The sequence below is a fragment of the Panthera pardus genome, unplaced genomic scaffold (assembly GCF_024362965.1).
Source record: "Panthera pardus isolate Hobbes unplaced genomic scaffold, ASM2436296v1 HiC_scaffold_27, whole genome shotgun sequence".
NCBI classification, from domain to species: domain Eukaryota; kingdom Metazoa; phylum Chordata; class Mammalia; order Carnivora; family Felidae; genus Panthera; species Panthera pardus.
The window spans coordinates 124,614,627-124,641,655 of NW_026526843.1; the positions used below are offsets into that span (position 1 = coordinate 124,614,627).

General features: G+C 52.0%; 2 protein-coding genes across 2 annotated transcripts in view; one reads left to right on the top strand and one right to left on the bottom strand.

Annotated features, from left to right (window-relative positions):
- TBL1X (transducin beta like 1 X-linked) overlaps positions 1 to 16,203 on the top strand; it is a 43,782-nt gene extending 27,579 nt beyond the window's left edge. Inside the window, exons 3-9 of the mRNA XM_053891381.1 lie at positions 2,662 to 2,762; positions 5,511 to 5,632; positions 8,048 to 8,122; positions 8,522 to 8,649; positions 10,741 to 10,906; positions 13,418 to 13,519; positions 14,475 to 16,203. Of these exons, the coding sequence (XP_053747356.1) occupies positions 2,662 to 2,762; positions 5,511 to 5,632; positions 8,048 to 8,122; positions 8,522 to 8,649; positions 10,741 to 10,906; positions 13,418 to 13,519; positions 14,475 to 14,501 (721 nt within the window). The 3' untranslated portion in view covers positions 14,502 to 16,203. The remainder of the gene's footprint in view (positions 1 to 2,661; positions 2,763 to 5,510; positions 5,633 to 8,047; positions 8,123 to 8,521; positions 8,650 to 10,740; positions 10,907 to 13,417; positions 13,520 to 14,474) is intronic.
- Positions 16,204 to 20,718: 4,515 nt separating this feature from the next.
- Positions 20,719 to 27,029, bottom strand: part of GPR143 (G protein-coupled receptor 143) — an 83,359-nt gene continuing 77,048 nt past the window's right edge. Inside the window, exon 6 of the mRNA XM_053891897.1 lies at positions 20,719 to 21,098. Within this exon, the coding sequence (XP_053747872.1) occupies positions 21,004 to 21,098 (95 nt within the window). The 3' untranslated portion in view covers positions 20,719 to 21,003. The remainder of the gene's footprint in view (positions 21,099 to 27,029) is intronic.

Genomic DNA, 27,029 nt, shown 5'->3' on the forward strand with positions numbered 1-27,029 from the left:
TTGACGGAAAATGTGTGCTGACCCCCACACTGGGATGTAATGCTCTGAGTTAGTCTCTCTCTCTCTCTAAGCCAGTAGACCCCTCATTTGGACCCAGCAGCCCAGTAGCTAATGTTGAACAAGCTGAGTGCTATGGTTGACTCTCTAAATATTCTCCTGGAACAACATCACGTTTTCTCCGAGGTGTTCTAATTCACATATTACAGATGCGCACACACACACATACACACACGGAACTTTGGGACGTGGCTGGCCATCCGTACTGCTGATTGGATTGTGAAAATGACTTGTACAAATGACCGCTCACCTTTGACAAGCACGTTAACTATTACGTGTGTTGGCCAATTCAGTGCTCCCAGGGTAGGAGGCGGGCACTGTGGTATCACCCTGTGTCACAGAGACCCGCGCTGACTTGCCTAGGGACCCACCGGTACAGGGTACGGGCCCTGGATTGCCAGTAACTTCTGCCCTTCGACCTCCACACGCTTCTAAAAAGTTTTTTCAGGGGCGCCCGGGTGGCTTAGTCGGTTAAGCGTCGACTTCGGCTCAGGTCATGATCTCACAGTTCGTGGGCGTGAATTAAAGCCCTGCTTCGGGCTCTGTGCTGACAGTTCGGAGCCTGGAGCCTGCTTCGGATTCTGTGTCTCCCTTTCTCTCTACCCCTCCCCGGCTCGCACTCTGTATCTATCAAAAAATAAACATTAAAAAAATTTTTTTTAAGATTTTTGTGTCCTTACTTGCGTCCCTGCTCGGGGACTCCCCTTTATATTCATTTCTGGTTTTCGACCTTACTTGAAGTTGTGACTGTAGGAGGTGATGAGCTGTATGGCCAATGAAAATTCACATTATGAATTCAGTTAGTCTTCGGGTCCTACACTCGCTTGTTTGTGACTGGCTACGTTAGGAAAAGAGCTGTATTCCACCAAACAACAAACAAAAAACATTTATCGGTCTAAGGGTGCCTGGCTGACTCAGTCAGGGGAGGATATGATTCTTGATCTCCAGGTTTTGAGTTCGAGCCCTACCTTGGGTGTAGAGACTACTTAAAAATAAAATCTTAAAAAGAAAAGTTAATTGGTCGAGAGCTGGCCCCAAACTTAGAGAACCGAGTTTCAAAGATACTGCTCTGTTTCCTCTGGAAATTTCTGCAGCTGATAGAAAATATAAGCAGTTCTTCTTAAAACAAAAGCTTTCATTTTTTAAAAAAATTTTTGAAATGTTTATTTTTGAGAGAGAGAGAGAGAAACAGAGCAGGAGAGGGGGAGGGACAGAGAGAAAGGGAGACACAGAATCTGAGGCAGGATCCAGACTCTGAGCTGTCAGCACAGAGCCCGACGCGGGGCTCAAACCCATGAACCTCTAGGTCACAACCTGAGCTAAAGTCAGACACTTAACCAACTCAGCCACCCAAGCGCCCCTTAAAACAAAATATTTCTTTTTATTATGTTTTTATTTTAAATCTTTTTTTTAATGTCTATTTTTGAGAGAGAGATAGTGCGAGCGGGGGAGGGGCAGAAAGAAGGAGACACAGAATCTGAAGCAGGCTCCAGGCTCTGAGCTGTCAGCACAGAGTCTGACACGGGGCTTGAACTCACAGACTGCGAGATCATAACCTGAGCTGAAGTCAGATGCTTAATCAACTGAGCCACGCGGGCGCCCCAAAGCAAAATCTTTCTTAAGTGCCATGGACAGGGAGGTGGAAAGGTTTCAATTAAGGTGAAAGTTCCAGTTGATTAAGACTTAATTCCGGTGGTGTTCATTGAGCGGCCTCTGGTTCCTTCCCTGCGTATCTTCCCAAGATCAGTAAGTTCCTAAGAATCCAGGATTTACTTTGCTTTCCAAGGGGTGGAGGGAGATCATTTTGTCTCCCTGTTTCTCGACCCGTGAACTGGGGCCTGATCCCAGGGTCACGACTACTCTCGGCTGTATCGAAGATCCCCGATTCTTGGGGTGATGGTCTTGGAAGTGTCAGGACTGGCAGCGTCTGTAGCTCTTTATTTGGAAAAGTGCCAGAAAGGTGCTTAATTGCACACTTTTCAACCCGTCTCCCTGTCGAGGGTGAGGGAGCATATAGCCCCCAGTCGAGGCAGAGTATCTAGATGAAAGACAGAATGCCAAATTATCTAATTGATGTTTCTCTGTTGATTGCATGTTGAAACAATAATATTTTGGCCACGTTGGAGTGAAATAAAATATATTGCTAAAATTAATTTTACCCATTTCTTTTTCCTATTTTTTTTATCTTTTTTTCCTTTTTTTTTTTAGAAGAAAGATTTTCTTTTTTTTTTTTTTTTTTTAATTTTTTTTAACGTTTATTTACTTTTGAGACAGAGAGAGACAGAGCATGAATGGGGGAGGGTCAGAGAGAGGGAGACACAGAATCCGAAACAGGCTCCAGGCTCCGAGCTGTCAGCACAGAGCCAGACGCAGGGCTCGAACTCATGGACCGCGAGATCGTGACCTGAGCCGAAGTCGGCCGCTTAACCGACTGAGCCACCCAGGCGCCCCACCTATTTTTTTTTAAATGTAGTCCCCAGATAGTTAAAAATGACCTGTGTGACTCACATTCTGTCTCTTTCAGACCGTGCCAGTTTAGAAGGAAGGGGTGTTCTCGGTCTTTGGTCGTGTGTGAAATTTTTCTAGGGAAATCTTTCTGTGAAGAAGAGTTGCTAACTTTTTCTTTTTGTTTTGCGGAGCACAGACAACAATTATTTGGGACGCCCACACAGGAGAAGCCAAACAACAGTTTCCGTTTCATTCCGGTGAGTTTGTTTTTTTGTTTTTTGGAATTCAGAAATGGTAATCCACGGCAGCTCAATGTCCCTTAAAGTAATCACGAAGGATTGCAGAAAGGAGGCCACGAAATCTAGCTGGTAGCAGGGGAATGCATGTCACCGACCGCAGAACTGGCGTGGGCGTCTTTGCCCTGCCGTCCCCAGGGCGACGCTGTGTTGGGGTTCCCTGAGACCACGCCCAGACTCCGAAGTTCCCTGGGAGAACTCCCCGGACTCAGCAGGTAGATGTCCTCAGGGGTCAGATGTATTACAGTGAAGAGATACAAAGCAAAATCAGAAGGTGAACGAAGTGAAATCCAGACCTTTCCAAGGGTCCTCTCCCAGCAGAATCACACGGCACGTCTGACATGCCCCCCCCCAAAACCAGTGTGATAACATGTGCGAACAGCCGTCTGTCAAGAAAACTCATTAAGTTTCAGTACCCGAGGTTTTTATTTATTATTGTTACTTTTTTTATTTTAGAGTGCATGAGCAAGGGAGAGGGACGGGGTTGTAGAGGGGAGAGAGAGAAGTGGGCGTGGGGGGAGAATCCCAAGCAGGCTCCACACTCAGCACAGAGCCCAACACAGGGCTTGATCCCGTGACCCCGGGATGATAACCTGAGCCGAAGTCAAGAGTCAGACGCTCAACCAACTGATCCATCCAGGTGCCCTTCGATGCCTGAGGTTTATAATTTTTAATCTTCATTATTTTTTTAAATGTTTACTTTTGAGAGAGCGCACACACGTGAGCAAGGGAGGGGCAGAGAGAGAGGGCGACACAGAATCCGAAGCAGGCCCCAGGCTCCGAGCTGTCGGCACAGAGCCCGACGCGGGGCTGGATCTCACAGACCGTGTGATCATGACATGAGCCGAAGTCGGGCGCTTAACCGACTCGAGCCCCCCAGGTGCCCCGAGATGATGAGATTTTAGATTGGAGAACAGATCAGTGGAGGCAGAGTTTTGGGATGCCGCAGGGAGGGCTCTGGATCTTGACTGCGGGGGGCAGTCGCACAGAGCCGCCTGTGTGATGAAACGGCATGGGCTGACACACACGTACCATCATCTTTCTGGTCTTGATCCGGTAGGGCTATAAAACACAACCACTGGGGGAGCCTGGGGGAACAGTAATATTTCAAAATTACACTTAAAAAAAACAAACAAACAGCAGAGAAAGCCAGGCTGAGCCTCGAATGCTGGTCGTTGAACCTCGCCGGCCCCTCTGTGGGCAGGGAGGCCGTGCAGACACCCACAATGGCTGGGCCTTGGTACCTGCCGCTCACCCGCACTGAATGGTGAGATCACACTGGGGCTTCTGAGGGTCCTGGACAGCGGCCGACTCACGGTGGGGCCAGCCACCTAAGTACAGAGGGTCCCCTCTTTGGACGGCAAGGGCTGGTGGATGTTAATTTTTATGAGCAGGCGGTAAACACTGTCCCCTGAAGTGCCCACCTGAGCGTCCTATTTCCAGGTATATGAATCACGTGGCCCTCACAGTGCAGAGGGTGGCCCGGGAATTCGGGATGTAGCTGGGGCGGTGTTGTAGGCGAGAGCAGCTGGGGTCTTGCCTCTCAGGCTCACGGGAGCGTCACTCCGACCACATGGGATCGGTTCCTTCGTTCTGTGTTGTACACGTGGGAAATGCGCCCCAGGGACCGCGGGGCTGTCCTGAAACACTGCCGGGGATGTGACCAAAAGGGACGGTCTTGGCTTTTGAAGAAGGCCGTGCTCGTTCTTGACCAAGTACACAGCCACAACAGCCACTCCGGGACGGAGCCGCACGCAGAGGCTGATGGGATGCCTCGTGCGGTTACCCACTGTGGAACGTGGACCCCTGCAGAGGCCTGCCTGTCTCACTTAAACACTGAAGAAGAGAAGGGGCAGTCCGATTGTCAGCCTAGCCTGAGTCCTCTGCATTCTTCTCCCGACCCGCTGCTAACTTGCCTTTCAAAGAAACACACGAGACATGGTTATGGTATTGATCAGTTGATGAAAACTTTGTGATCAGAGGTTTGGAGGAAGCTAACCCGCTTTCTCCTAGAAAGAAGGAGGCGTCAGGAGACAGCAGGGATGCCGACTAGTGCGATGGAGAGGTCTGGTGCAGGGAGAGAGCTGTGAGGTGTAGGGAAGGCCATCGCCATCCCCCAAACCCTCCACAGGGCTCTCAGAGCCCCTAAGGAAATGCCCAGGAGTCAGAAGGGGTGTTCATCACAAGTCCTGAGCCAGCGTCCAGTTGTGTCCCCAAAGGGATCAGTACCCTGCAGTTGGGGGGTGCATTGATGTGTTGCGGGACATTTTTAAAAATCGAGCCATCTTGAACGTAGGGTAGGAAATCTTCTCCGTCTGCTTTTCTCTTTTTCCTCTCTAAAATATGTCACATCAGCCCATGCACCAGTGATGTTCCTGGAAGCAGCAAGGTGCAGATTCTCCCCTCCGCTTTCTCACTGTGTCAGGGGAGCCAGACTCTCGTGCCACGGGGCACGTGAACCGTCACGGGGGTCTCTCCAGAGTGTCTGCTCCGCAGATGTGCAGGGCAGGGGTGGGGGGGGGGGGGGAGGCGGGGGTGTCTTTAAGGTCTATGAGGAAAAGAGGCTGTGTTCACACTGGGAAGGTTTTTTTTTTTACTGTGTTACTAGATCAGGCTTCTTGAGACTCTGCTTTTAATTGTTTTAAATCAACTGAGCTCTGTGCACACCTGGTAAATGTCAATGTCCTCCCGCTGTCCCCTGCTGTCCAGCCCCTGCTCTCGACGTAGACTGGCAGAACAACACTACCTTTGCCTCCTGTAGCACAGACATGTGTATTCACGTCTGCAGACTCGGCTGCGACCGCCCCGTCAAAACCTTCCAAGGACACACGGTAAGTACGGGCTCTGGTTCCGGAGAACGTGCTGGGAGGTGGTGAGCGTCTCCTCAGTGCCTGGGATCGAAAGATACGGAGAGAGATACTCGGTCCGTTCTCCTGCAGCCCTTTGCTGCTTGGGCTCTTGTAGCATCTCTGGTGGTTGGATTTAACCCACTTGGGGGCAGGCAGTGGAGAAAAGACTGGCTGTCAGAGGAGTCAGACGTCAGATTCTGCAGGAAAGACTTTAAAATAGTTACAAAAATGTGCAAAGACATAAAGGACAGGATGCTTGTAATGAACGAATAGATGGGGAATATCGGCAGGGGAAGGAAAACTATATTCTAAAAACAATAGCCCAGTGGAAATCTGAGAACTGACTGGTATAATGTCTGAAATGGAAAATTTTTTTTAATTTATTTTTGAGAGAGAGACAGAGTGAGAGTGGGGGAGGAACAGAGAGAGAGGAAGACACAGAATCCAAAGCAAGCTCCAGGCTCCAAGCTGTCGGCACAGAGCCCAACAGGGGGTTTGAACCCACGAACCATGAGATCATGACCTGAGCTGAAGTTGGACACTTAACCAACTGAGCCACCCACTGGCCCCTGAAATGGAAATCTTAATGCGGGGGGGGGGGGGGGGGGTTCAACCAGGAGATGGGAGTTTTCAGAAAGGTTAGTGAGCCTCAAGTGACATTGTAGAAATAAGCCAATTTAAAGAAGTGATAAAAGATCAAACAAACTTTTTTTTTAACATTTATTTATTTTTGAGAGACAGAGCACAAGTGGGGGAGGGGCAGAGAGAGAGGGAGACACAGAATCTGAAGCAGGCTCCAGGTTCTGAGCTGTCAGCACAGAGTCTGACACAGGGCTCGAACCCACGGACCACGAGATCATGACCTGAGCTGAACTCGGACGCCTCGAACAAACTTTCCAACAGAGGCTTAATGACCTATGAACAGTATGAAGTACTCTAGCATATTTGTGACATGGAGAGAGAGAGAGAGAGATAAAAAGAGAATGGAACAGAAAAAATACTGGAAACGGCAATGGCCAACATTTTCCTCAAGTTCGTGGAAAATAAGGAACGTTCGATCCAGGAAGCTCCACTGCCAGCTGATGTGTGATCAGATTCCTTAGTGGGGCACATGAGGCTTTTCGTTGCCTTTCCAGATGAATCTCTATAGCCTCGCAACCCCGTTCACTTCAGCCCTGTTGGAAGACCTGCCAGGGTCACAGATGCCGTTGTCCCCAGCACTTGGTCATTTCCACGTTCCTCTGTCCTCCCTTCGCCCAGCCAGTGGCCTGCCCCTGGGACTCCCAAGCTTCCTTCCTCCCTTTTTTTCCAGGCTATCTTGATAGTGCGCGGAACACAGATGTGGCCTGTCACGTCTCCGCCTCACACCCTTCAAAACTCAGTGTCCTTTACAAGTAGCGTGACCATAAAAGTTATCACCCAAACCAGAGGGCTTAGGAGTGTGAGATTGATTGGAAAGTTAATTGTTAGTTTGAAATCAGTTGTCAGGCCGGGACGGCAGGCGTGGGTGGGACTCTCCTGGGCAAATGGGGCTCTAGTCATCCTGCTGGGAAGGCTTGCTCCCCAGCTCGCCAGGCCCAGCGCCCCCTCCCCAGCCCAGGGTCAGGTGTCCCTCGGGGCTGCGTCTACCTGCATCCTCCAGGATTCCGCCTCGGGGTCGGGCCTCGGGGTCATCCCGCCTCCCGGCCCATCCAGAAGGCCGTCTGCAGCCACACTCCTTTCTGCCCCCACAGCACCCTGCGGCCGCCCGCTACAACTTTGCACCTGTGCTGTGTTGCGGCATTTTGTCTCCGTGCTGTTTGCTCTGGATTTTGAGCTCTTTGCCCTCCTCGAGGATTTTGTCTGTGGGTGTATCTCTAACGGTTACCACTTGTACGGCCGCGTTCGTCTGCTGGTGCGTTTAGGTCACGTGGCCTTCAACCTGCGTTAAAGCCCTGGCTTAAATCTCCTTCCACCGCCCCCACCCCCACCCCCTCCCCCAGAAGAGAAGTTTCTGGAACGAATCTAGACAGAAAACAGCCGTAGTGAAAGGACTTAGGAAAACGATTTTCAGAGTCAGTTTGTAAACAACCGTGGTCTTCCTGGTTTTATGTGCTGCCCTGAATCATGAGTAAATTCACTTGGCTCCCTTCCTAGTTGAGACTGTGTTTTTCCTTAGAGAAATGCAGATGAGGCGGCTGGTTCCGTGTGGCACATGGTTGTGCTTTTATGCAAATGTGAAAGGCGGAGTAAGGAAAAGAGGGAAATGAGAGGAAATGCCACGGCGTCTCCATCTTTGCCATCCGGGCGAGAGGCAAATAGGCTCCTGGTGGAGACGACAGAGCGCTGCTGCCACCTGGTGGCGGGTTGTGGTATCTGCTCGCAAGCCGTTCTTTCTGAAACCCTTTGCTCTTTCAGAACGAGGTGAACGCCATCAAATGGGATCCTTCTGGAATGCTGCTAGCGTCCTGCTCTGATGACATGACATTAAAGGTACGGCTGTCTGCAAGGACGTGCTGTCTCCTCCCAGACACAACCCGCGTACTCTGTGTGTAGCTTCCACTCACTGTTCCTCTCTGCCTGGTTGTTCCCCACACTCTTCCTGCCTCTGTACTTTGTCCCTGTCGCTAACTAGATGTCGCTGTCACCCACTTAACTCCCGTGTGTCCGTGTGTCCGTCACGGATCCTGCTGAGAGTCCTTCCCTTCCCCGTGGCGCCCTAGCCCTCTGTCCGCCCCTGTTCTGGGCACTGCGTGGCCAGCCACCTGCCGACCGGGCAGCGAGCTTCCCGGGAGCCAGACACGTGACTTAGGTTCACGGAATAGGTGATGTTGAACCATTCCTGGCTGCAGAGACGGCGTCTGCTCACATTGTTCCCGCTGTGTTCTCTAGATCTGGAGTATGAAGCAGGATACGTGTGTCCATGACCTTCAGGCCCACAGCAAAGAGATCTACACCATAAAGTGGAGTCCCACCGGGCCAGCCACCAGCAACCCAAATTCCAACATCATGCTAGCAAGGTAAAGGGCACACGGCCCACAGCCCAGGCACGGTTCCTGAAAGCAGCCTTGCTCGCTGTCTCAGCTCGCCACATGGCCAGTAAGAGTTTTTTGTATCCAAACGGAACAGGAAGTTTTGCTGAGGGGTGTTGCGAGTTTGCTCACGCCCTTCCAAAGGAAACGAGGTGGCTAGCCCGCTTTGAATGCACCGCGAGACTCTCAGGTGACTCGTAACTGGAGGGTGAGGGTCATTTGAACCATGAGGTTGGTGGGAGGGGCTGGTCGTGGGGCCGGGCTTTGAGCCCTTGCTTTGGTGAAGGTTTTTGTGAAGACACAGAAAGGAAACGGAACTCAGTTGGGACACCAGACCCGACCCGACCATTTCTGTTGTGACACCAGCACGGGCGGAGAGGAATGACCAGTCAGGCCACAATTGGCCAGAGTGGTTATAAGTGATGCAGAGGTGGCCTCCCCAGAGCCACGTTACTTTAGGCCGCTGTCCGCGGAACTGGTTGGTCATGATGCTCGTTAGACCCCTTTCAGGACGTAATGTTCTACTCTGGGTATTGTGTTTTAAAAAGAACGTTCAGAAAACAAACCCAACAGACTCTGAGACTGAGCCAGGAGACCTAGGGATCTGGGAGCCACAGTCCAAAGCCACGTGGGTGTGTTTGCTTCACCGGGAAGGGATGAGACTTGGGCGGGATGTTTGGTTACCAGAACAACAAGGGGCTGGCTCTTGGCTTGCACAGAATGGATATGTGGGCACAGGTGACAGGTGTCCATCAGGAAGAACGCTCCATCTTTGCAACGGAGCGGGATGGGGGGTGGCGGCCTCGCCGAGCGGCAAGGACTCTTGTTGCCGCGAGTGCTCGACCACAGGCCGTCTCTTAGAAAGTACTGGAAGGAATTCCTACACCTGCTGAGAGACTGAAACCAGAAGAACGTGGAGACCGTAATTGTCTTATTTCAAGCAATTCTCCTAAAATCCACTTAAATTACTACGAGAACACACTGAGAATCGGTTTTTGATAGCCCAGAAGGGACTCTTGTGTCACGAGCATAAATTATCCTTTCGGCGAACAGGTATAAAGGGAACATAGCAGTGCCTGAGTCCCTGGTGAGAGCACAGTCGATTACCGCTCTGTGATACATGCTGTTCTTTTAAACTTGAAAATAAGTCCAATTCGAGCTCGAGACAGTGTGGTTGCATAATTGGATGTGACTGTATTTTAATTCCTGTTGGATTAAGAGTTTTAGTCACTCAGGTTGCTCTGTTTCCAGACTGTTGGTATCATCTTTGTTGCTAACAGTAGATGTTGGTTTTTGTTTTTTTTTAATGTTTTTATTTTTGAGACCGAGACAGAGCATGAGCAGGGGAGGGGCAGAGAGAGGGAGACACAGAATCGGAAGCAGGCTCCAGGCTCTGAGCCATCAGCCCAGAGCCCGACGCGGGGCTCGAACTCACAGACCGTGAGATCACGACCTGAGCCAAAGTCAGACGCTCAACTGACTGAGCCACCCAGGCGCCCCAATAGATGTTTTAAATTGCAGGAGTATTTATTTTTTAGCTTTTTTTTTTTTTTAATGTTTATTTTTTGAGAGAGAGACAGCGTGAGCGGGAGAGGGGCAGAGAGAGGGAGACACAGAATCTGAAGCAGGCCCCAGGCTCTGAGCTGTCAGCACAAAGCCTGACGTGGGGCTCGAATTCACGAACTCAAGATCACGACCTGAGCCGAAGTTGGGGGCTTAACCGACTGAGCCACCCAGGCACCCCAGACTGTAGGGAGCATTTTAGAAATCGAGTAAATATTATACAAGAGCATATATCATTCATCTCCGTAGAACATGCAGAAAGCAATGAATGTGGATGTCACCTGGTTTCCTTAATAACAGCCCTGGAAGAAAGGAAGAAAAGATTTGTTTTCTAACTATGGGCTTTTTTTCAATATGCCCAAGTCACATTTTAGAAAAGGCATATGCCCGGTCACTGTCTCTCGAAACCTCAGGGCCAGGAAGGACAAACAGCACGTGAGATCCGTTGAGTGTCTTAGGGAAATAGGAAGAAGCCAGCGTGTTTCTCTGATGATGTTTTCTCTCCCGTCTTTCCAGCGCTTCGTTCGATTCTACGGTCCGACTGTGGGATGTGGAGCGAGGCGTCTGCGTCCACACGCTAACCAAGCATCAGGAGCCTGTCTACAGCGTAGCTTTTAGCCCTGACGGGAAATATTTGGCCAGTGGCTCCTTCGATAAGTGCGTGCATATCTGGAATACTCAGGTAATCCCCCGATTGCCGCGACCGAATCCTTTCCAGAAGTAACGCCCAAACAGCGTTTGTGGGGACCCAGGCCAGGAGCGGCGACTGGGAAGTCTGTGCTTAGGAACGAGCGGCCTCACATGGAGCCTGGAAGCAAACCCTGCCTTGCCCAGGCGGACCTCGGGCTCAGCGCCGCGGGGCTGTGGGCCTCCCCCCCCTCCCCGCCCCCTCATCAAGGGATCTCCCCGTCTTCGACTTTCTCTAAGCCCCTGGCATGAAACCTTCCACCTGCAGATGACCTGCGGTCATCTCAGCAAAGTGTCGCCCAGCCCTTTCCAGAGATAACGCTGTCGGTCACACGGGTTCGACGGGGAGAGGCGTCCTTCTGTCCGAGCTTACCGGGCAGGGGTGCCAGGCCGGCCCTGACCTCCTACGCTCCCCACAAACACCAGTACCTTCTCCGTGCAGCAAACCAAGGAGCACAAAGGAGTGTGTTTGCTGTGCTCATGCCATTTAATGGTTTTTGACTGAAACGGTGTTCGGGTAGCAAAGAATATGTCAATGATGGGTCGTCGTGTTATCAGAAAAGAGAATGTTTGGTTCAGTGTTGCCACTGGAAGTACCTGCAGCCATAACTGAGGGTAAATAGCATTCTGAATATAGAGAGTAGAATGACAGGAGCTGGTATAGTACAGACGATTTTTTAACTTATTTTTGAAAGAGGCAGAGAGAGAGGGAAACCGAGAATCCGAAGCGGGCTTTGCGTTGTCAGCGCAGAGCCCGAGGTGAGGCTCGAACTCCCGAGCCCTGCGATCGTGACCTGAGCCAAAGTCGGGAGTGAGACACTTAACTGAGCCACCAGGCACCCCCAGTACAGAGTACTGTATCGGGCAGTCAGCTCTCGGCTCTCCTGACGGAAGACAAATGCTGTTACGGTAGGAGGTGTTGAAAACAGCCTGTTGGATCTCAGGGTGGATTATGTGCCCCGCTTCTGTCCTTTTAATCTGACCCACCTTCTTGATCCCCTTTGGCTGGGTTGACCTTCAGATGGATTTGCATTCTCCAGCCCATGGCCCCTTGTGGCAGGGAAAGGGGGTAGATGAGCCAAGTTCACTGGCATGGGGGTGCGGGCGTCCCGGAGACCTCAGGCTCCCCGGGAAGTGCCGTACATAAACCGGTTCTCTCGCAGAAGGAGAGGCGATGGTGGGCCCTACGTGCAGGCAGGCTGACACCAAGGCGAGTTGCGCGGCCCCAGACAGGCCTCCCAGAAACCCCCCAGCCCCACGCCAGGAACAACGTGCCAGAGGCTGTCAGTGAAACACTAGAAAGCGTGATGGGCGGGTCTGCAACATGACCTCATTCATTAAGTGCTGCCTGCTGTCAAAAAGTCAAAGCCTGTCACCCCCGTTTTAGAAATCACAAAACTCAGAGACATTTTATTTGCTTTTTTTTTTAACATTTTTATTTATTTTTGAGAGACAGAGAGCGAGCGGGGGAGGGGCAGAGAGAGAGGGAGACACAGAATCGGAAGCAGGGTCCAGGCTCCGAGCTGTCGGCACAGAGCCCGACACGGGGCTCGAACTTGCGAACAGGAGACCGTGACCTGAGCCAAAGTCAGATACTTAACCGATGAGCCACCCAGGCGCCCCTTATTTATGTTTTTAAAGTCTTTAAGTAAACTCTCTACCCAATGTGGGGCTCGAACTTACAACCCCATCCACGATCAAGAGTCACAAGCTCAACTGGGCCAGCCAGGTGCCCCCTCTTTGAGACATTTTATTTGTTGTGTTATTATTTTGTTAACGTTTGTTTGTTAATTTTTGAGACAGAGAGCATGAGCAGGGGAGGGGCAGACAGAGAAGGAGAGAGAGGATCCCAAGCAGGCTCCGCACTGTCCATGCAGAGCCTGACCCAGGGCTCAAACCCATGAACCATGAGATCATGACCTGAGCCAAAGCCAAGAGTCCGACACCTAACAGACAGAGCCACCCTGGCGCCCCTCTTTGAGACATTTTAAAGCTCTCTCTAATCCTGAGAGGGTACCGTGTAAATATAAAAAAACATACGTAACGTTGTTGACTAGCTCCTTCCCCCGTTCCCATCTTGTAGGAAGTCTGAGAGGCCTGTGTCTACGGCCGCTGGAGACCTTACTGCAAGTCGTTTTCCTTTCTAGGTGTCAAAAATACCTCAGATAATGTATCCGTGATGACACTTCAGGGTAACGTCCAAAGGAGTGCCCGTTGCACCACATCCATGTTTTGTTTCATGTGTAATTGCTTTGAGAGTGTGAGATCGAGGCGGGTGCGTGAGTTAGGGAGAGGCAAAGGGTGAGAGAGAGAGAGAACCTCTCAAGCAGGCTTCCTGCCTAGCGCAGAGCCGAATCTCACGACCGCGAGATCATGACTTGAGCCAAAACCAGGAGTCGGACGCTTAACCGACAGAGCCACCCAGGCGCGCCGGCTACCGCGTCCGTGTTTCGAGTGTCCTTTTGCGTCGTCAGTGATGACTGCTTTGCTTTGCTTTGCTTTGCAGAGTGGAAGTCTTGTGCACAGCTACCGAGGCACTGGCGGCATCTTCGAGGTGTGCTGGAATGCCCGAGGCGACAAAGTGGGTGCCAGCGCGTCCGATGGCTCTGTAAGCAGCACCTGTGGTTTGCCGGGGAGGGGCGGGTGGGGAAGGGAGGGGAGGGGCGGGGGGCGGGGCACAAAGACGAAACGCTGGGCAGCTGACAGCCGAGTGCAGCTGCAGGGGGTGTGACGGACCCTGGTCTCTGACCAGCTTTGCACGCAGGCGCTGCACAGACGTGCTTCTGGTGAAGGAAACTTCTGGGCTGACCCCCTGGGTTGGCACCATCTGTGAATGGCCACCTCTTCCTCCCTCCCAGGTTGTCATTCTGGCCAGCATTTTCTTAGGGACATTCTGCCCCGTGAGGATGCCACAGGGGTGATCCTGCCCTCTCACAATGTCAGGAGGCACTCGGCTGCCACTACTTTGACAGGGTCGCTACTGGCATCTGGTGCGTGGAGGGCAGGGAGGCCGCCAGTCCTCCCACAATGCGCAGAATGGCCCCCGGAGCAGGGAAGGATCTGGCTCTAGGTGTCACCGGTGCCGAGGCTGAGAAACTTGCTCCTAGCTTAGTCCCGTGTTTGTGACCCTGACCTCTTGTGATAAAGGCATGGCCTCCTGGTCTCGTTCTGCTCCCGTGAGCTGTCTAGCCTCTTGGTTCGTTCCCGCACTTGGCCTTGCCGTGAGCCCCAAGGCGGGGGGCAGCAGTGGGGCTGGCTCGGTGACTGTCCGCAAGGGCCGAAAATGTTCCCATCGTCTGTGCGCTCGGGCTGGAGTCGTCCTCTCCGTCACGCAGCCCGCCCCTCCCCCACTGGTTCCTGGCATCGCCCTCGACCTGGAGCTTCCACGTAGTGCTGTTTGCTTGGCGTTGCTGGGTCACATGCTCACACACTAGCCTTTCATTAAAGCTGCCAATAAAACTTTATTTACAGAACATGGGTGGCGGGCCGGAGTTGGTCCAGGGGCTCAAAAGGCATCTTGCTGTCATCTGTGAAGATAAGAGGCACCTTCTGTTTCCTTCCAGGTGTGTGTTTTAGATCTCCGAAAGTAAACACAAACTATTCTAGAAGAGAATTCTAACGGACCAGCAGTGAATGTGTGAAGCAGCAATGCTCAGACACCGTTCTTTCCGCTCCAAAACTGTACGAACTTGACTTGCATTAGAGTGTACTTGGAAATCAGTTCATCCTGGCCACAGGAGTCTCTACTTTCTCGTAATCTTCATCAAGAAGTTTAAAACAGAAACATACACAGTCATATCAAAGGGGGAAGGAATGGTTTCCACCCAGAACATTCAGCCTGGGAAGCATGGAGCCACCGGCTAGGCGGGGGCACGGTTTGCTTTCCATCCAGAACAGGCTCTGATAGTTGAGAGGAGAAAAGACGAAGAGGAGAAAAAAGAAAACAAACAAAAAAAGCTGTGCCAAAAAAGAAAAGAAAAAAGAAAAATGCTGTGATAAAACCAAGAGTGGGGGAGGGGACTCTCCTCCACGTGGTGGGTTCGTTTTTTCCCCCTAACAATTTGGACACTGCACTTGCTCTCACAAAGGATGTTCAAAGACCAGTTTGTACCGATGAAACGCGCAACTTTGTAATCCCAACACTTTCTATTTTCTAGAATCTTCTTTGTCCGGTGGTTTTTCTATTGGCTGGAATCCTGTCGTCCGGGGGCCTTCGGTCTGAGATGGAAACTGGTTTTGGTTTGTTGCTTCCTTCCCACTGTGTGCCCCCTCCACCTCTCCTTCGTGTGGTGTGGTGTCGGTTTGAGTATGCCTTCCGTAGACGCAGCCTCGTGGACACCATGCCAGAATCTCTGACGGTCGGCTTTCCCGTCCCTTCGTCCTCCCCTCCGCCCTTCCTCCCTCTCCCTCACCGCCCCTCGCTCACTCGCTGTCCCTTTCTCATAGTTGCTTCGGATCTTCGGTCTCAAGGGCACTTTCGGCGCATAATAAGTGCTTTATGTAAGAAGGCAGGGCACGGGGACTTTTTACGGGAGAAAAAAAAAAAAATACTTATAAGAGAAAGAGCCCGGAGTATTTTTGGAAAAAAAAAAATATTTTTATGTTAAAACAATTTTAAAATCCTAAAATGGCCATCAGACACAGAGAGCTTTGTGTGATTCATATTTTAAGCAAATCTTAGGAGGACACAGGCAGGGTCTGAGGTGGCCTTTCCGTTCCCTGCAGCATCGTGAAAGGCGGTTAGGAATCTGGGTGGAAAAGTCTGGGTGGGTCCTGGGGGTCGGCGGGGGGGATGCTTCTGCAGCGAGAGACGCAAATCCCGGCGCTTTTTGGTTCAAAGAAGAGGTGTCGCATCGTTTCGGGGTGTTCACCCTCGTAGCCGGCACGAGAGGAGTCGAGAACAGTGCCCTCTGACCCCAGGAAGCATTTCCCAAACCAAATGGAATTGAAGAAGCCATCCACACTGACAGCTGGGCTCCCTGTCACCTGTTAGCGACCTCTTGTTCACGGCGCTCTGAGTACCCACGGCCGCTTCACCGAGAGCGGTTGACCGGTCCTGGCACAGCTCACCTAAAAGCCTCCGGGATCTCACCCGGTGTGATAGTGACAGAAACGAACGGGAAAGGGAGACTCTCAGTCCTGAAGGTGAATTACGTAGGTAGAACATCACTAATAATTTCTGCCGTCTTCATCATTTCTTTCTCTCACAAGAGACCAGGAGAAAGAATTTTTTTTTTTAATAATGAATCTTTTTACTGTTTTTAAAAAATTAAACATGGCTTTGTGTTCCTAGAGGAGTTTCCTTTCATTGGATCAGGTGCCCTTTGTACTCTCGTCCTAACCCGACACTGACCTGTTTTTTACATTAGCATCGGGGAAGGAGCGAAAGATTGGGCCTCTTCTCTCCTGTTTCCCAGCGGGCATACGAAGGGGCGAGGAAGCTGGTCAGGCCCGGGGGCAGGGGTGCCTGCCGGTCGGGGGCAGGCTTCGGCTGGGTGCGCGTCCCAGCAGTGAGACAGGGTGTCGTTTGGAGGGTGGCGTCTGTCCGTGAAGCCAAAATCCAGCCGGCAGGACAGCGGCCTCCCGCAGGACATGGAATGTGCAGGGACCGGCGGCAACAGCCAGGGTGCATTCTTCCTTCTAGATCGTTCATTGCCCTTCGCTTGGATACCCGAGTTATACAAGCCCCGTCTGTAGAAGACCAGAAAGGGCTCTGTGTACAAGCTGGGTATTTGATTCAGGCTCCGTTCCCTAAGCGTTTAGCCCGGAAGGTCTGAGTTCTGTGGTGTCACATTCCCGTTTTTGAAGGTCGCAGACGACGACCGCCTGCCCTAAGAAGTCATTAGGTTTGGGACGCTGTTTGCTGGGGATCCAGACCAACACCGTCTTGACCCCTACCCCAAGTAAAAACGTCACCTCTGCAGAGAAGTTGTTGAGGGTTGGGCCACGGTCAGCACGTGGCTCGTGTCTCACAAGCCAGTCGACGTCGGGCGGTCATGGTGGGATGTCCTGTCGGGTTCACTAGATAAGCTTCCCGTGGACGTCAGTGGCCGGGGTCCTGTGGAGATGTGGGCTTTAGCCTCGTGATTCATAAGTCTGAATCACGTGGGAATGATCCGCTGGGAGCCACGGGCTGCAAGGCACAGAATGGAGCTGGGGTGACAGAGGCAGATGGTCCCCAACCCTGCCTCCCCCCCCACCCCACCCCCAGCAGCCGCAGGAGAGGAGCTCCCGGGCCTGAAGAGGGACGGAGCCTGAGCACGCAGGGCAGGCCTCCGGCCCACCCCCACCCTCGGCACGACAGCTGTCCGCTGAGCCTCTCACGTCGGCGACTTCCAGCAAGCCGGGAGGTTCCCCTTCACCATCGAGGGGCGGCCCTCGTGGGAAGTTCCTGTTTGCCATTGTTTACGGCTCTTAAACAATGGTGGGTAAACGCTGAAGTCTTAGTGACCAAATTGAACCTTGATTCTGAAAGCAGAGTAACACAGTCATCCTTCCTGGAATCTTCGCTTGGGCTTGAAATGACCAAGAGCGTGTCCTGGGGTTTGAAGTGACCAAGAGCATGTCCTGCACCACAGGGTCTAAACCCTCTGACCCCACACGACACCCGGAACTTGACCTCCGTCTTGTCTTTCTGAAACTAGATCGCGGAGCCCAGTGAAGTGCACTTTGTCAAATGTCAGGGTCTGCTTTATTCCTTGTTATTTTACTCTGTTTTTTAACCTTCTGTTCCATCTTGTTTTTTCCTTCTTTTATCCTGTTTCTTGTCAAATGGAGAAATGTTCCTTCCGCCACTCACTGCAGTTTTGAATTCTGGCTTCTGCAGTTTTTATTGTCTGTGTCAGACGTACAGCCAGATGTGGTCCCCTGTCTGCATTTTCTAGATTCGGTTCTGTTCACGTCACCCCTCGTTTCGTCGTCCTCCACCCCCCCACCCACCTTCACGCTCTCTGAGAAGAAGAATCACTTTGTGTGTCGTAGCTCATTTGTTTCAAGAGAAAATCAACAGATCATACTCAGTGTCTTGAATAAATTGCTCTATTTTGATATTAGAGAACTTGGTGGGTGTGCTTTCTTGGGTCTCGCTTGGTTAACTCTTGGTTGGGCCCGCGGTGACATGGATGAACGAAGAGCAAACTGCATTTTCTCAGCAAGACCGTAACTTGAGGGCCTCTTCGCAGGATTGCTGGGCTCAAGTAGGGCCAAGGGAACGGAACCGCACGATGTGGGAGGAGCGGCGGCCCCCAGTTACCGTAACGTGTTGTATAAACGAAGCATGTGTTCGTGTGTTTCTTCATTACTTTCTTGCAGGCTGGTTGTGGTCAAAACTCAAAGCAAGTGAGTGTTCTCCTATCAGCAGCTTGCTTTGCTGGGGCTCTGCATTCAAGGATTAGCTTTAACTTGGAGAACCCGAGTCCTAGGACACGGGTGAGTTTAGGACACAGGCTACCGTTCAGACGTCTACCAGTGTCTCGAATGTAGCACATCTGGCAGGGGCTTCCTGTCACTTTGATCAATTGGTGGGGGGTGGGGGGGCTACATGACTGGGCACTGCCGTCCCAGGATTAGGGAGGGGGCAGTTGACGAGGAGAGGCAGGGAGTGCTATATGGGTACTTTTGCCGTAGGAGTCACAGACAAGGTCATGGTATCGTTCCCTCCAAGTCCAGCCCGACCCTGCGCTACAACAAAGCAGAGGGCTGGGGTCCCCGTGTTGTCTGGGGGCTCAGCCTGCTGCCTTTTCTTTTTATAACACCTGCCAAGTTGACCAAGCATGTTCCCACGTTTCAGGAAATGGGGTGAAGCACACTCAAGCCGTAGGAAGGTCCTGGAAAGATGGGAGTCCCCAACATAAAGGCACGTGTGATGTGTGGCTTTGGTGGCTTCAGCAACAATGCTGGGTCACCTATAGCTCTCAGGGGGATTTTTCCTACTATAAAGGAAACTTACGTAATTGGGGGCATCTCAAGCTTCCAGTCACTCAGCAGAGAACTTCTCATCGTCCACATCTTGTCTCCTCCATGACAAGGTAAGCCGTGCAAGGGGGTGGACAGGGCGTGGGGCCCCACGGGGGGAGCGCAAGGACCCACGCACGGCGTCCGCACTCCGAGGACAGGGGCTCTGACTGGGAGCACAGTGTTCCTTGAGCACACGTCACCAGGAGAAACCACAGGAAAGCAGCCGGGTGGGGTACGTCCTCAAACTGCACAGTGGGAAAGGAGCGCGAGGGCATTTTGGGAGCGGGGGGAGCGAGTGGACTCCTCACGAGGGTTTTTGTGCTATGATAAGCCGACCGGCTGATAAACCGAAGTCCTATGAAAGCCACCTGATGGGAACAGCCTCCTCTTTTCCACCCAAACTACACTCCCGGCCACCCGTCTGTCGTGTCCCAGCCCAGACTGCTGGGGCCCGGTGTCCTCACCTTTTTGAAAACTTCTCTCCCATCAGTGTTGCTTTCTCTCCACTGGATCATTGCTTTCGCACCCACCATCTACAAAAGCGTAATCAGATGCCCCCGTAGCAACCAGCCTGACAGGGAGACTGCTTACAACCGAGCGGCCCGTCATTTTCTGGCTTATCCCCGGGTTTGCTCCGTTGTCCCTTCTCTTCACTAGATGGACTCGATGCCCGTCGGTGATGTTCATTTGCAAGTTCTCCACGGCACGGGCCCGCTTGCTGCCCGGCAAGTAGGCGTGAGGGGATATTCACGCATCTTCTGGCTTTCAGGCCCCCCCACCCCCAACAACCTCCTCGGGCATAACCGCTGCGCCAGCTGGGGACTTGGCCACCCCATCTCGGAGGGGTTGTCATTGGATCATCAGATCGGAAAGGGTTCTTCCTTGCAAGCCTCTGAACCTGACTCGCTGGTGTAAGGCAAAAACAACAAACAAGGATACCGGGCCCTCTGAGGAATCCTGGAGGACCAGGCCCATGCAGGGGAGGTGCGCCCAGACACAGCCCCGGGCACTGCCCACGTGTGGACACGACACCGGAGTGGCCCCTCAGCCCCTCTCCAGACCTGCTTCTCTGCGGCCCTTTCCCTTGGGCGCTAGCTGCTAACTAGACTGGCTCGGCCAGGGAGGTGTGAAAGCTAGTACCTGTGCCTACAGGCAGAGGTGGGGGGGGAGGGCTGGCCTCATGCTGTTGAGGGGGGATCCTCAAGCAGAAGAGGGGCTTCTGGTGCTGCTGGGGACTGAAGAGTCCACACGGAGGCAGATAAAGAAGGCACATACCGCTCCGAAAAGCTAAGCTTCCTTCGCACGCCCCTGACACTTTGGATCAAGGTGGGGGAGTGACGTAGCTTGGGCCCATCCTCAGGAATGCGCATGCCCAGGGCACCGTGGCCGCAGTGCAGGTGTGCCCCGAATGCTGCTGCGGCCAGGCGACTCTCTAAGAGTACAAGTCCAGAAGCTTCCTGGATGGCTTTTCTAGAGCAAAAGGGCGTCCTTGATCAGAAGGGAGGTGTCCCGTGGCCGGGCAGTCTGTGGTGTCCCGGGAAAACACTGCCTTGCTTTTTCTATGGATCTTCCCACGTGGCCTGTAACTCCAATGCATGTGACAATATTTTGCCCATAAATACATTTAAAAACTTTAAATACATACCTATAGATCCACCTGGATAGACCTATATTTCAACTGATGCAAAGATTCTAACCTGGGAAATGGTGTCTATCAGGGCCAAGGAGTCCTTAGTCCTTAGACCAGGTCACTGCTCAGCACAGCATGGGGACCAGGGGCTACGTCATCAAGGCCTTGCTCAAGAGCATTTGCTAGAGGTGTTCAGACAGCATGCGAGCCAGGCCCAGAGCTCAGTTACAACGACTTTATTCACTTTTCTAAGGACCTGGGTCTGGCATTTACATTATAGGCAACCTCAGAAGGGTGGGGAGCAGCTGCTGTGTCTGGTCTGGAAGGAATTCTCTCTCTGTTCCCAAGCTCGTGCTCGCGGATCGCGTCTCTTACCACGGCTACTCCTCGGGAAGGAACCGTTACAACACGGCGAGGACAGGAAGGTTTGTGGGGAGAACGCAGTTCTAAAGAGTGAGAAACGCAGAACCTGAGGATGTGGGGACCGGACCCCTGTCACGTCCCCCTCAGAGGTCTCCCTGGGGTTCGGGAACAGATTCCACCTCATTTTCGTTGCGGGACCTGCTTGTGACATAGATTTCAACCGTGCTGGCGTCGGAACCTGGGGAGGAGAAGAGCGTCTCTTGTCAGCAACTGATGCAGGACCTTGCATCCATTTTCTGCCCCTTTTCCCAAGCGTCTGCCCTGGGCAGCCACGTGTGCGTCTCAGCAGAACCGCGTGGATGCCACAGACCAAACGGAAACCAACCGTGGGCCGACACGGGGGCTTCGGGGCCCTGTGCTGTCGGACCGGGGAGCACGGGATCACGGCGCGCTTGGGTGACCATGGGGACAGCTGCCACGGGGGTGGGGGGTGAAAAGGTCACCAGGGCCCCACAGGGCCCACACGGAGGAGACCGCCAGCCTCTGTCACACGAAAACACCTCCAAGTGGTCTTTTCATGCTTGCTGCCACGTGGTTCCAGGAAGAAGAGGCGGGTGAAGGACAGCAGAATTATTCCTGCCAGAAGAAGAATCTTGAAGATCTGTTCAGTCGTTCTGGTAACACACCTTCCTTCAGAACCTGGGGGCGTCCTTTGGAACAGACCTCAGAACTCTTTTTTCATTCTGCAAGTATCCAGGCGTGCCTCCTACATGCCAGGTCCCAGGTTGGATGTGGGCAATTGAGATGAAGACAGAAAGAAGGGTGGCCTTCTCAACTGCACATGGGGCAAGTAACCTTCACAAAAATCTCCAAATCCCAAACTCCCTTCACCAGTGGACCTTGCCGGTCAGTGTAGTCTCCACTCACGTCCCTCTCTGTTCACTCCCAACGCTCAGGCACACTGGCCTCTCTCACGCTCCCAACTCAGTCCTGCCACAGGGCCTTTGCACAATCGCTTCTGCCTGTAAAGCTCTTTTCCAGATTTTCTCATGGCTCCCTTCTACACTTCACTCAGATCTTAATTCAAATGGCCCTGGGAGAACCTCATCCTCAGGGAGAAATCCAGGACACCCGACCTGAAATCACTCCGCTGCCCCGTATGGCTCTGTTTTTCTCCATGGTATTTCACTACCCGAAAGATGATACAATCATTTGTATTTTTCATTCTGTCTCTGCTGCTACAGTGGAAAGTCCCGTTAGATGAGGGACCTGTCGTACTCACCGTGGTAGTGCCTGAAACAGCACCTGGCACATGGAATGTGCTCGATAAACAAGTAGGGCAGCAAGTGCCCTGCCATCAGCAGGGTGCAGCACCAGCGTCCCGGGGAATCGGGACCGATGAGTAAAAAGAACGGCGGGAACCAGCACAACTTAAAAAAGAGACACGTGCACGGCTGTGGGGAACGCGTAACGAAGAAAAGAACATTAGCGTTCTCTGGAAAAGACAAGGCAACAGGAGAGCTGTCTGCGGAAACGCCTTGGAAGGCCTCGGTTACGGGAGGACGGGCCGATGTGACCGAGAAAAACCCAGCACGGTGCTGCAGTGCCCTCCCCCCACCGCACTCCGACCTTCCTCCCGGTGCCGGGCGAACAGGAAATCTGGGAGAACACGGGTCTGGGTAAGTCGGACCAAGTTCCATGAGCCCCATGAAGAGGTGAGTTTAGCGGGCAGTGGGAGGACCCACGCCGGCCATGGAGGCTGCAGGCGGACCCTGAGGAGAGTCTGGGGTGCCGACAAGGATGATGGGAGACCCGCTGCTTGCGGCAGTGAGCCTGGGATTCCAGGAAACCAGGCACAGCTGGGAAGAGACACTTCCAGAACCGCATTCCTGCCGGAGAAGCCGGTGGCACTTCAAAAAGACCGCATTTTCACAGGGTCACCCGCTGTTTATGAGGACACCCTGAGCTCATGGGAACTTGTCTGTGTGACTTCTGCGGTCCTTACAAAGGCTGCAGGGGAATATCACACGGTGGCTTGTGATCAAGGTCCGGGCTTTAGACATTTCCCCGTGACCTCACACTCCGGGGCTTGCTCTGGATCCTGTGGCTTTTTCAGAGTTCCGGGTTCTTTCATCCTCCCCCAGAGGCCCCGCAGAGGAAATCCATTTGTACCACAACAACTTTGTCAGATGCCAGTGATGCTGAAGCCACGGCCCCCGAGTCCAGCCCTGCCTGCGCGGACTTCAGCGGGTCCAGCAGGCTGAGACCTCCATGGATCTTCTCTTCTGCTCATGAAGGTCTCCAGAGAACACGCTGGCTGAGTGAGCAAGTCTCTGAGAAGATAATCCAATGAGGCTATTGGGGGATTGGGACGAATTCCATTGGTGCAAAGGGCAAGTACCTGACAGCTGTCCCTGCAGGAGAGGCAGATGCCCACAAGCTCGTGGCGCCCAAGGGCCAGCCCCCTTCCTCGTGACTCTCGAATGACCCTTGCAAGCCCCAGACAGGTGCTTGGGGACGCCGCGGCCCCATGTAGACCTGAGATTCGGGAAGGCACCTCACCTGTTGCTCCCGGATCCCCCGAAAGCCCGCAGCCCTCGGTCAGAGAGCCCCATCAGCGGGCACCCATGAGCCATACAGAACACAGGGCACTAGGGCCTGGATCTCCTTCAAGTCCTGAATTGGATCCAGGGAGCACGAGAGTCAGAGCCCCGGGCCCACTCTCTTCCACGCTTCCCTAGCAAGTACCATCCACAGGGCCACCTGGTGTTACATTCAGGAGAAGAGCAAGTGACAACAGGGAACCAAGGGTAAGACAAGGAATTGTGGGAGCGAGAACTGTGGATGCCCCAGGGGATACAGGAGGGAACAGAACTATGGGAAAGAACGGGAATTCTGGAGAGAATGAGGAACTATGGGAGAGAGGTGGAATCTGGGGAGAGACGGAGTTGTCAGGGACAATAAGAAATTAAGGGAGAGAGTTGGGGCGCCTGGGTGGCTCAGTCAGTTAAGCGTCCGACTTCAGCTCAGGTCACGATCTCACACTCCGTGAGTTCGAGCCCCGCGTCGGGCTCTGGGCCGATGGCTCAGAGCCTGGAGCCTGCTTCCGATTCTATGTCTCCCTCTCTCTCTGCCCCTCCCCCGTTCATGCTCTGTCTCTGTCTCAAAAATAAATAAACGTTAAAAAAAAAATTTAAAAAAAAAAAAAAAGAAGGGAGAGAGAATTGGGGGAGAAACAATTGTGGGAAACAGGCAATTGTGAGAAGGAATTATGGGGAAGAACAGAGTATTTAGCAGAGACAACATTTTACAAGAGACAGGATGTGGAAGAAAACAGCATTGTAGAAGAAAACAGACTTGTGAGAGACCATGAAGAACCCAGAACTGTGGAAGAAAGTGGGGACACTGGGAAAGAGAACTGGGAGAGAACTAGGCTATGGAGAATACGGAGAACTGTGGGACAGACAAGGCATTGTAGGACAAAAGGGATTATGGGAAAAGAATTGTGCGAGAGAAGGAATTGCAGGAGGCCAGGGACTGTGAGTGAGACAAGGAATTATGGGAAAGGAAGTCGAATTGTGGGACAGAAACAGAATTACGAGAGGGGCGCCTGGGTGGCTCAGTCGGTTGAGCGTCCAACTCTTGGTTTTGGTTCAGGTCACGATCCCAGCCAGGGTCGTGGGATCGACTCCTGCATTAGGCTCCTTGCCGGGTGTGGAGACTGCTTAGGATTCTCTCTCTCCTCCCTCTGCCCCTCCCCCCATTTGCATTCTCTCTCTCTCTCTCTCTTAAAAAAACAATTATGTGAACAAAGGGATTATAGAGAAAGGGGAATTGTGGGAAAGACAGGCATTGTGGGAAAAAGGGAATGGTGAGAAAAATAGGGCACCGTGCAAAAGACGAGAGCAGGGCAGTGAAAGGGGAACTGTGGGAACAACAAACGGTTATGAGAGAAAGGGTATTGGGAAGAACGAAGGAAACTGTAGAAGAAATGTATTATGGCAGAGACAGGAAATAGTGGGAAAGAACAATCTTGGGGGATGATGAATTGTAAGGTCGACAGGCAGTATGGTTTTTGGTGTGTTTTTTTTTTTTATTTTTGGTTGTCCAATGATATTTTTTAAAGTTTTTATTTAAATTCCAGTTAGTTAACATAACTATGATACTAGTTTCAGGTGTACGATATCGTGATTCAACACGTCCGTACAACACTCCGTACTCCTCACGACAGGTGCACTCTTTAATCCCCATCACGTATTTTACCCACCCACCCAGCACCTCCCCTCTGGTGACCATCCGTTTGTGCTCTATAGTGAAGACCCTGTTTCCTGGTTGGCGCCCCACCCCCTGCTTTTTTTGGAATTGGTCTTTCTCTGACTCATGTCTTTCGCTCAGCATAATACTTCTCTAGCTCCGTGTTTGATGTTGCAAATGGCAAAGTTTCAGTGGACACTTGGGCCGTTCCCATAACGTGGCTATTGTAGACAACACTGCAATAAACATCAATACCTAGTAGTGTGATTGATGGATCATAAGGTCGTTCTCTTTTTAACTTTTGAGGAAACTCCATACCGAAAGACACAAAGTTAAACACCACGAATTTTCAAAGATGCACTCGATGTTCATTGCAGCATTATTTACAATGACTAAATCAGGGAAGCGACCCAAGTATCCATCAACAGATGAATAAAGGGATGGTATATACATACAATAAAATATTTAATTTCATTAAAAGAATGAAATCTTGCCATTTGTAACAAAATGGATGGAGCTAGACGGTATAACGCTAAGTGGACAAAGAGAAAAAATACCATATGATTTCACTCATCATAGAATTTAAAAAACAAAACAAACAACGAGGGGCGGGGAACAAAAACATCAGACTCTTAAATATAGAGAACTGATGGTACCAGAGGGGAGGTGGGTCCGGGGAGGGGTGACAGGTGAAGGAGATTAAGAGGGCACTTCTGGTGATGAGCACTGAGGTACAGAATTGCTGGATTACTATGCTGTACACCTTAAGCTGACACTGTAATTACACCGGAATTTAAAAATAATAAAAGTATTAAATCAACAACCAAAAACAAAACAGAGCGAACTCTGGGAGAGAACAATAAAGTGTGAAGAGACAAAGGGTTATGGGAGAGCAAGACCCGTGTGAGAAAAGGGGAGTCGCGCGAATCAATGAAGAACCGTGGGAGGCCAAGCAGTGCAAGAATGACAAGAAATTGAGCGAGAAGAGAGCTGTGGGACAGAAGAGGATTATGGGGGAGACAGGGCACTGTGCGTAAGACAAGGGATTACTGGAAAGAAACGATTTTCATTAAGAAATGGCATTGCGGGGTGGGGGGGAGGGTGGGTGCCTGGGTGAGTCAGTTGGTTAAGCCTCTGACTATAAAAAAAGAAAACTTCTGGGGCGCCTGGGTGGCTCAGTCGGTTAAGCGTCCGACTTTGGCTCAGGTCATGATCTCACGGCTCGTGAGTTCGAGCCCCGCGTCGGGCTCTGTGCTGACAGCTCAGAGCCTGGAGCCTGTTTCGGATTCTGTGTCTCCCTCTCTCTGACCCTCCCCCATTCATGTTCAGTCTCTCTCTGTCTCAAAAATAAACATTAAAATAAAAATTAAAAAAAAAAAAAAAAGAAAACTTCTTTTACTTATTTTGAGAGAGCGAGAGCAAGTGTGCCCGCGTGGGCGTGCAACTGGGGAAGGGACAGAGAGAATCCCAAGGAGGCTCCGCACAGTCAGTGCAGAGCCTGACGTGGGGCTTGAGCCCCCAGACGGTGAGATCATGGCCCAAGCCCAAATCAAGAGTTGCATATGTACCTACTGAGGCACCCAGGCACCCCAACTCTTAATGTTGGCTCAGGTCATGATGTCATGGTTGTGAGATCAAGCCCCATGTTGGGCTCCAAGCTGAGCATGGAGTCTGCCTGGGATTCTCTCTCTTCCTCTCCCTCTGCCCCACCCCCACATACTCTCAAAAAAAAAAAAAGAAAAAAAGGAATTGCTGGAATATGGGGTTAAAGCAGAGAATCTTGGGAGAGATCATCATGGGAAAGACCAGGGATCACGGGCATCAAAGGGGAGTTTTTGGGAACTGCAGGAACTGTAGGAACAAGAGGGCTCATGTGAGACAAAGAACTGGGGGACAAAATACGGAACTGTGGGAA